This window comes from Phasianus colchicus, chromosome 17, assembly GCF_987193195.1.
Source record: "Phasianus colchicus chromosome 17, bPhaCol1.hap1.1, whole genome shotgun sequence".
NCBI classification, from domain to species: domain Eukaryota; kingdom Metazoa; phylum Chordata; class Aves; order Galliformes; family Phasianidae; genus Phasianus; species Phasianus colchicus.
Window position 1 is genome coordinate 528,321 of NC_143452.1, and position 9,094 is coordinate 537,414.

The 9,094-nt window shown below is 49.8% G+C and overlaps 2 protein-coding genes across 14 annotated transcripts in view; both read left to right on the forward strand.

Moving 5' to 3' along the window:
* The window catches only part of EPB41L1 (erythrocyte membrane protein band 4.1 like 1), a 75,256-nt gene extending 70,980 nt beyond the window's left edge, over positions 1–4,276 (forward strand). For 6 of the 11 annotated variants that reach the window (XM_090152321.1, XM_090152326.1, XM_090152323.1 and 3 more), the window contains one exon: positions 1,327–4,276. In XM_090152321.1, the coding sequence (XP_090008447.1) occupies positions 1,327–1,335 (9 nt within the window). In that variant the 3' untranslated portion in view covers positions 1,336–4,276. The remainder of the gene's footprint in view (positions 1–1,326) is intronic. The other 5 variants (XM_090152329.1, XM_090152328.1, XM_090152330.1 and 2 more) reach the window with 2 other exon arrangements.
* A 920-nt stretch (positions 4,277–5,196) lies between these two features.
* Positions 5,197–9,094, forward strand: part of AAR2 (AAR2 splicing factor) — a 30,238-nt gene continuing 26,340 nt past the window's right edge. For all 3 annotated transcript variants that reach the window (XR_016472015.1, XM_031605612.2, XM_090152337.1), the window contains exons 1-2: positions 5,197–6,019; positions 6,835–7,064. Coding sequence is in view for 2 of the 3 variants with exons in the window: in XM_031605612.2 (XP_031461472.1) it covers positions 5,269–6,019; positions 6,835–7,064 (981 nt within the window). In the remaining variant the exon portion in view is untranslated. The remainder of the gene's footprint in view (positions 6,020–6,834; positions 7,065–9,094) is intronic.

Here is a 9,094-nt window from a genome sequence, read left to right on the forward strand (position 1 = left end):
TGTAACTGTACAAGTGCCACTGCATGTCCCTGTCTCCATCTAGTGTGGAATAACACATCACAGAATCACAGAATTGCCAGGGTTGGAAGGGACCTCAAGGATCATGAATCTCCAACCCCCCTGCCACACGCAGGGCCACATCGAAGTCCCTTGGAAAGGTTCTTCACTGGTGCTGACCCAGTCCCCCATGTGATTGCATAGGCAGTGCATGCATTTCCACACTGCATGGGCTTTACTCACTTTCCTACTCAAAACGGCCAGGGCACATTTCCACAGCTGGCATGATCGATGTTTGGGACTGACCCCACCAACTGCATGGGAGTGGCAGCTCTTGGCCAGTGCTTCCAGTGTGACTGTGACTGCAGGCATGGTCATGTGGTTGTTGTTAGAAAGCCAGCACCACAGTCACCAAAAACAGTGCTGCTGATGTGGCAAAGGAGTCAGAATCATTTGCATGTGAAGAGGAAGGACTTGCTTGTCCCCTCTGTGCAGAGACTGAGAGAGGTGATACCCATAAAGAGAAGTTTGGCAGCAGGTTGTGCAAACCCATTCCCAGGATTTGCACCTCCCCACATAGGCCTCAAAGCAGACACAGCTCTACACGTCCTCTTTTCCAGAGCAAAGCTAGCTTGAGGAGTCCTGCCCCACTCTTACCCTCTTAGTCTGACCCCTTTGCTCCCCCTCAAGAGATTGCCTCAGCTCTTCTGCCGCAGAGCTATGGCATAGCCCAAAACATTTTGTATCAGAGCAGCTAAGGGGCAGAGGAGCATGCTGAAAAAGGGAAAGGAGGTTTGAAAGGCAGCTGGACTACATGTATGAGAAGCTCCTTAGCCTGCCAGACAGTAGGTGCATTTTGAGAGGCATATTGGAAATGGATTTGGTGTTTATCTCTATGAAGAGAGGTCTGTCTATCTCTAAATAAATAATATGAAGATTTTGAATGGCAACTTCTAAGCTTGGATAAGTTTCTAGCTCTATTGCACATTGGAAGGTCAGAGAGGCCATTGCATCTGTCTACTCTCACCTCCTTTAGCACAGTATAAAGAGCCCAGATGTTTCTGTATTTCTTAGGGAGCCACCTGACTTTAAGTGAATGGCTTAAATTAAAGAAGCCTTTAGAAGTGATCTGCTGGTATCTCCCCAAACCAACATCAGCTCAGTGAACTGAGAGGTGCAGCTATGGTCAGAGGTTCTGGTAAAGAAATACAAACTGTGGCCTGGAGGGTTTGCAAGTTTACTGCCCACTGCTCTCAACAAACAGGAACCCTGTTATAGTCAGAATGTTACAGCACCCTGTGACCAGTCATTTCCATCTGCCTTGTACAGGAATCTTGACCAACATGTTCATGAAATCAGCATCTGTATTCAGACCTGGAGGACAGTGAAGAAGGAGCCTTCATGCTGGATTTGTCAGCAAAACATAGACATCCCGGCTGCAATGTTCATGGCTAGAGACAAAAAGTTTTTAAAAAAGGAATAGCAAATATATATATATATATATACATACGTACATATATATATATATATATATATTAAAAAAAAAAAAAAACAGGAAACAAAATGCATCCTTGCACTGCTGCTATATGCTGGAAATGAATAGCAAGCAACACCACCAACAAAAAAAAACAACCCTCTTTGTAGAAAAAAATGAAGAATTTACTGGATTGGTGATAAAATAAGATTTAAAAATCATAATAATAACAATAATACAATAAGCCACCATCTTGCATGTTACATTAAAGGATACACAATCATGAGTTCATTTGTTGCACACTGAATGAAACAAAAACTGCTTTGCAACAAAGCAAGAAATAAGCAAACTGAAAGAAGACAAACACAAGCAGAAGCAAAACCATTCCCCACCTCTGGAAAGAAGAGAGAAAAACATTGAGTTTATTACTTTAGAGTTATTTTCCAATTTGGAAGTGTGGTTTCACCCTTCTCCTCATTCCATGCTGGTTCTTTTGCATCTTTTGTGGTTCTGTTAACTCTTCCCCTTCTGTTCCTTATCTTCTCTGTGCACTTGTCTAACCTCTTGTTCTTGGAAGGTATTTAAGGATGGAGTTCACTTCAAACAGAACAAATGACATGTATATGGTTTTTCATTTATAAAAATGCAGCCTGTAGGGGTTTCATATGGATGTGCATTTAAGTTATGTATATTATTATGTATAACAAGGGGGGGAGGGGAAGAATACTGAAATAATCAACAGTGCTGGTAAATATGATGACATTTTTAAATTATTAACTATTTGATTGACTGTGGTTGTTGTACTTTGAGACTCTTAGATCACAATGGGACTCCATGTCCTGCAAGAAGAGAACAGGGAAGGTATCAGCCACTGCTGTTTGAAGGGAGAAGGGGAGGGGGAGAGGTGGGATCCACGTGGCAGCAAGAGGTCTGGGTTTGCTGTTTGGTATGGGTTGTTTGGAAGTGCTCTGTCAGAGGTGAGTTGGAAGGCGCAGAAAGAGGTTCATGCTGCTCCTGCTGCCCTAGGTAGGGTCCTCTAACTGGCCACCAACCAAAGGTATCAGAATCAGCTGGAAACAAGGTGACAGCTGCAGGGTTCATTTTTCCTGTCCAGCTCACTGAGCTGCGATGATAGTTGGGTTGTTTTGGATTGCTTCCAGTAATGGAGTTACTTGAGTTTTGTAGTAGGAAGGGTTGGAGGCAGAGCAGTTGTTTCTGACCCTATTCCTGCTGCCTTGGGTGTGGTGGAAAGGCTGCCTGAGGCACAGCGGGTTGGTGGTGGTGCTGGAGGGTGATGGCAGTCCTTCCCTAGCCTTGCCTCCAGGTGCTGCGCAAAGGCATAGAGTGAGGAGGTCACAATGTCTCCATCAGTGAAGAACATCCCAAGTGTACAAGGCTGGGTGACAGAGCCCAGGCCCTCTAGATACGGAGGCACTTGTCAAGGTGGTGCCAGTGATGCTGCCTGCCCCGCAGCCTGACAGCTTGGCCTTTAGAGACAGGCCTCCTCAGTGGCTGGCTGCCTTTGGAAGGGGATAACAAGGCTAAGTCCAGGGCCTTGCACACTGTGAACCAGGTGGTTAGGGTAGACTTGGAACCAAAACCAGAAAGGAAAGGAAACAAACAGGTTTCCTTTTTTTTTTTTTTTTTTTTTTTTTTTTTTTTTTTTTTTGAATTCTATCTCCTGCAGAAACAAAAGGGGCTGCAATTCTGCACCATTTTGCCTTTAGTCTCCCACCCTTCACACAGACTGTGCCCAGAGACAGGTGTAGTTAACAGGTCCTGCAATGGATTTGAGGATGACAGTGAGAAGGAAGAGCCTGAGCTGTTAGGGTGCTGTGGGCAGATCACACTCGGGTCTTCTGTCCTGCTCTCTGGCAACCTAGGTTTATCAGCTGCTTGCTATGATGTTCCCGTGAAATCTGTTCTTCAGGTTTATCAGTTTCCCCTGCAAGCATGGAAGACCTGAGCATGAGCTGCTTGGGCAGGGGACAGCTGCTGGCTGTTACCAGTACTGTCTCTTTCCTGAAGAGGTCGGTGGTGGTGGCTCTCCCTCACCTTCTGTTTGAGTGTGGTCACCTCCTTGTGACCTGCTGCTTTTAGAGATGAGACACCAGGTGACAGAGGACCTGCTCTCAGTGCCTGCACAGGGCATTCAGCCCTTCTTGCCTATTAGCAATGGCCCGCACACTGCGCTCATTGTTCTTTGGCACACCGTGGTTCGTACTCAGAGGAGCTCACATGGCCTTCATACCTTTACAGCCACCCACTGCTCCTCTGAAGCTAAGATACTTGCTTTTGGCATCACCTGCACAGTTATCAAAAGAAAGGTTACTGCTCAAACTAGTGGCCTTATACAGTTAGAGTTGACTTGAGCGTGGACTCAGACGAATTATGTTTGGAGTGAGTGGACCCCATTCTGTGGTTTCTGCAGCTTGTTTAATGGGTGACGATGTTAAAAAGCTAAATTAGAAAATGACAACAATAAAAAAGGCACCAACAAACAAATAGGATGAAACCAAACTGCTGGGCTGGGTCAGCTCAGCACCGCGTGTTTTCTTCCAGGGGCCTTTCTGCTGAAAGCGGTGGGAGACATGAGTGCCTGTTTTTATCCGATCCCACAAATTTATTCCAAACCTGGCCTGCAATTGCATGAGTAATAATAACAGCAACAATAACGGCAATGTTTATATTTGAAAAGCACCTTACCAACCAACTGCAGTGCTCTGTTGTTCCTTCACTAGCTCCCCTTTTCCCTTCTTCTTCTCCCCCCTCCAGTCATGCTCCTTTTCAGTGCTCGGTGGTGTACGCGTGTGTGCTCACTGTTCTTGTATTCAATAAAAGTGAAATAAATGTGTTTGAAGCTAAACCAGCTCTGCGGCCTTTTCAGACTCTTTCCCACCAAAGAGAATGGGCAGATGGGGGCAGGGGCTCCAGCCGGGGGTTGCGTAGCAGGCTGTCCCCTGAAGGTACTGTATGTAGGTGGTGGATGGCGATGCTGTGTGGCTGGCCTACCAAGGGGGGTAGGGTTGTTACCCTGTGGGGTTGGAGGTTGCCACTTAGTGTCTGCGTTAAGTGGGTCACCATTTTTGCGTTCTGTTTCAAAGTTGCCCTTTTAGGTTAGGGTTGGGTGTTAAGGGTTACCTTTTGGGATATGTTTAAGGGCTACAGCTTTGGCTTAGTAGTAAGGGCTAAGGCCTTTTTGGGAGATGGTCGAGGGTTAGTTACCCTTTTTGGTTAGAATTAAGGAGTATGGGTTAATATTTTGTGTTGTGGATACAGCTACCCTTTTGGGTTAGGGTTAAGCATTAAGGTTTCTCCTTTCGTATTAGGAGGAAAGCTCACCCATTTGGGGTTAGGGTTAACGGTTGGGGCTACCAGTTTGGGTTAACAGTTACCCTTTTATGTTAGGGTTAAGTATATGAGTTATTGTTAAAGGTTACACTTTTGGTTCACGACTAAGCGTTATGGGGCACCCTTTCAGGTTCCGGTTAAGGGTCACTTTTTCGTGTTAGCGTTAATCGTTAAGGGTTACCCGTCGGTTAAGGATTACCGCCCCGGGGGGGGCGGAGGGCGACCGCCTCCGTGGGGAGACCGGATGGGAACGGAGGCACGGCCGTCAGGACGGCGCGGCGAACCGGGAGAGCAGCGCGGCTTCGGGACCGCGCGGGGGCGGAGCGAGAAGCAGCCCGGAACGGCCGTGCGCGGCGCAGGGGGCGGCCCGGCGCAGTGCGGAGGACGGGCTGCCCGTTTCCGGCCCCTTCCGTCCGCGGCCACGCGCCGCCGCTCCCGCCCGGGTCATGGCGGGGCCGCAGGCGGACCCCGAGCTGGCCAAGCGCCTCTTCTTCGAGGGCGCCGCCGTCGTCGTCCTGGGCGTGCCCGAGGGCACCGAGTTCGGCATCGACTGCAACAGCTGGACCGCGGGCCCCCGCTTCCGCGGCGTCAAGATGGTCCCGCCGGGCGTTCACTTCGTGCACTGCAGCGCGGCCCGGACCGACGGCGGCGCTGAGACGGGGCCGCGCGCGGGGCGCTTCCTCTGCCTGCGGCCGCGCCAGGTGCGAGCGCTGCGCTGGGAGCCCGGCAGCGAGGAGCTGCGGGAGGCCGCGCCGGGAGAGGAGGAAGCGCTCGGGCGGGACCTGCGGGAGATGGACGCGTTCCTCGGGCCGTACCCCTACGAGACCCTGAAGAAGTGGATCTCCCTCAGCGGCTTCGTCGGCGAAGCGGCGGTGGAGCGGCTGCGGCCGGAGAGCGGGCAGATCTCCGCCTTCTCGGAGGTGCTGCCGGTGCGGGCGGGGCGGCACGGCCGGGACCGCGCGGGGCAGAAGCTGCCCCCGTACGACGCGGGCTGCGGGAGTTACGCCGAGGGCGTGGCACGGCTGCCCGAGATGCGGCCGAGAGCGGGCACCGAGATCCGCTTCACCGAGCTGCCGCGGCAGACGTACCCCGACGGCGCCAGCCCGGAGGAGATCACCAGGCACAGCATGGACCTCAGCTACGCGCTGGAGAAGGTGATCGCGCGGCGCTACGCCGGCCGACCGCAGGAGCTGCTGGGTGAGTGCGCGGCAGAAGAGCCCCGCGCGGAGCTCCGGCCGTGCCGTGCCGTGTCGTGTCGTGCCGGGAGCGGGCGGGCGGGCGGGCGCTGCCCGGGGCGCCGGATGGGGCGCAGGGTCGGCTCTGCGGGACCGGGCGCCATGCTGCGGGGCGGGGGGGCCGGGAGCCCGGCTGGGCTGCAGCCGAGCTTTTGTTTTTCGTGTCGTCCATCGTGTTATACGATTCATTCTTTATCGGAATTACTGTGATTCGAGAATAGGTAAAAGTAATCACTTCGGGTGCAGGTAACATCTTTAGAGCCTCGGAACCACCGTTCTGACTGAGCTGAAGCATCCCGCGAGGCTGAGTCCCGGCTCTGAAGAAGAGACACGAGTTCAGTGCTCACCCCCTCTGGTGTTCCCATCCCTGCGGCTCGGGGCCGGTGTCTGCACGGCCCGGCACGGGGGATGAACGCTTGCTGAGCGCTGGCAGTGTCTGTGCAGATCTGCACACCTGCGAGGGCTGCAGAAGTGCTCCGGTAGCTCCGCACACTGAGTGCCGGCAGCGCCGCTCTGCAGAGCTGGCAGTCACAATTAAAAGCCCTGCCCGGTTATGTTGTGCTTTCTCTCCAGATGGGAGAAGAGCAGAGCATTAGGGAATAATCAGTGTTGGCAGCATTGATTGCCATTTGCAGAATAGCTCAGAGGACAGAATGTTGTTAATATGCCTGAGCTAAACCTACAGTTTCTGCAGTCATCTACAGAGCTTTTTAGAGGATGTGTGCCTTGGTTATACTTCAGTTTATGTGTTTTGTTTTATTTTTTGAATACGTGCAGCTGAGTTGCAGTTTGCTTTTATCTGCTTCCTGATTGGGAATGTATACGATGCATTTGAGCACTGGAAAAGACTGTTAAACATCCTGTGCCGTTCTGAAGAGGCCATTGCAAAGTATCAAGAGCTTTATGCCAATCTCATCTTCGTCCTGTATCACCAGCTGAATGAAATCCCATCTGATTTCTTTGTGGACATTGTCTCCCAGGACAACTTTCTGACCAGCACCTTGCAGGTACGGCTGTGCTATCTCTTGAACAATGGGAGTCAGAGCAGAGGGCATGCAAAGCATTGAAGCAAATTCAGAGAGAAGCTTCAAGAGGAAATAAGCTGCTGTTGAGTCTGCCAAAGATAGGGAAGCCTGTGTCCTCTGAAGACACTTACATTTCCTTTTACTTTTTCCGGTGTTGCTCACACAGAACTGTCCTCACTTGTCGTCTATGAGCTGGATCTGCTAATGCTTTGCCTTTAGCAGATCAAGCATGTAAAGCACTATGGACTGGAGTTAGTCCACATGCACGTGCCAGTGAAGTGAGGCAATGAGAGGAGAGGCTATCAAAGGCTGCTTGCAGCATAGAATGAGGACTGTGTCTTCTTTATTATGTCTTCTTTATTATGTTTTCCTTGAAAATATTACTGAAAGTGATCTGGTACATTTGCACGGGCTTGGAGCTTTGGAGTGGCACAACTGACGTGACTGGGTGGAACCAGCATGCTTTTCCTAAAAGTGATTTGGGCTTTCAGCAGTGTGAAACTGAACATCTCTGAGAGGGGCTGAGCATGTGCAAAATGATGTCTGTTTGTTGATCTTTTTTTTTTTCCCTCTAAATACCATTCATATAAAAATACGTAGCTTGATGTAAAAGAGTGGTGATGGTTTTCATAGAATCACAGAATGGCCTGGGTTGAAAAGGACCACAATGCTTATCTAGTTTCAACCCCCTGCTATGTGCAGGGCCGCCAACCACCAAACCAAGCTGCCCAGGGCCTTGAGTGCCTCTGGGGATAGGGCATCCACAACCTCCTTGGGCAACCTGTTCCAGTGCCTCACCACCCTCTGAGTGAAAAACTTCCTGCTAATACCTAACCTAAACCTCCCCTGTCTCAGTTTAAAACCATTCCCCCTTGTTCTGTCACTATCCACCCTCATAAACAGCCATTCCTCCTCCTGTTTATACGCTCCCTTCAAGTACTGGAAGGTCACCATGAGGTCCCCCTGGCACTTCTTTTCTCCGAGCTAAACAAGCCCAGTTCCCTCATCCTTCCTTCATAGGAGAGGTGCTCCAGCCTTCTGACCATCTTAGTGGTCCTGCTCTGGACCCGCTCCAAGAGCTCCACATCTGGGGCCCCAGGCCTGGATGCAGTTCTGCAGATAGGGCCTCACAAGAGCCGAGTAGAGGGTGACAATCATCTCCCTCTCCCCTTCTGGGCTGTGAGCACATACTGCTGACTCGTGTCCAGCTTTTCATTTTTGGTCAGCTTGAATGGTGTGCTCAGCGTGCAGAGAAGTTGCAGTGAAACCTTATTGAGCTGAAGGCATAGATAGCATTTAAGAAGCCTTTCTGCTCCTGCTAGCTGTATGCAAAAGTGAAGATTTCCTGAAATCATAGAATCATTCAGGATGGAAAAGACCCTAAAGATCATCGAGTCCAAATCAAGTTCTTGTTCATAGGGGATTTATGGTTTCCTACCTGCAGAAATACATTGCTTGTGCTGAGACAGGCATGGGCAAATCTGTAATTCAGCAGTAGTGAAACTAGTTACTCCCAGTCATTTTAACTGTTAACAGATCAGCAATAGACCAAAACTTTAAATCTAAGGAAAATGTGATTTTAAAAATAAAAAACCATAAGCAAATATGGCAGTAAATCCCAGCAACAGAAACTTGGTCCTAGCAGGAGCAGTTGAGTACCTGGAGTATGTCAGAGGTGTTTGATGTAAGTGAGCAGTGCCTTCCCCTTTCTCAGGGAATGGCCCCATTTCTCTGCTGGGCACTCCGGGTTCCTGCTGTGCTCTTCTTTTTGCAGGGGGAGGTGTTTGTTTTTAACTTGCTGGATGAAGTGATATGAGAAGCATTGCTTTAATCAAGCAAATGATTTTATTTGCCCCCACTGAAATTTTTAAGAATTTAGGTTCATAAAAGTTTTTATTATTATTTTTATTGTATTATTTTCTTTTACCATTCCTTTAGATGACTGGAAAATCTGCCTCTATCTGCAGCACACTTACAGAGTAACTCATTTCACTAACCCTGGGAAATGAGAG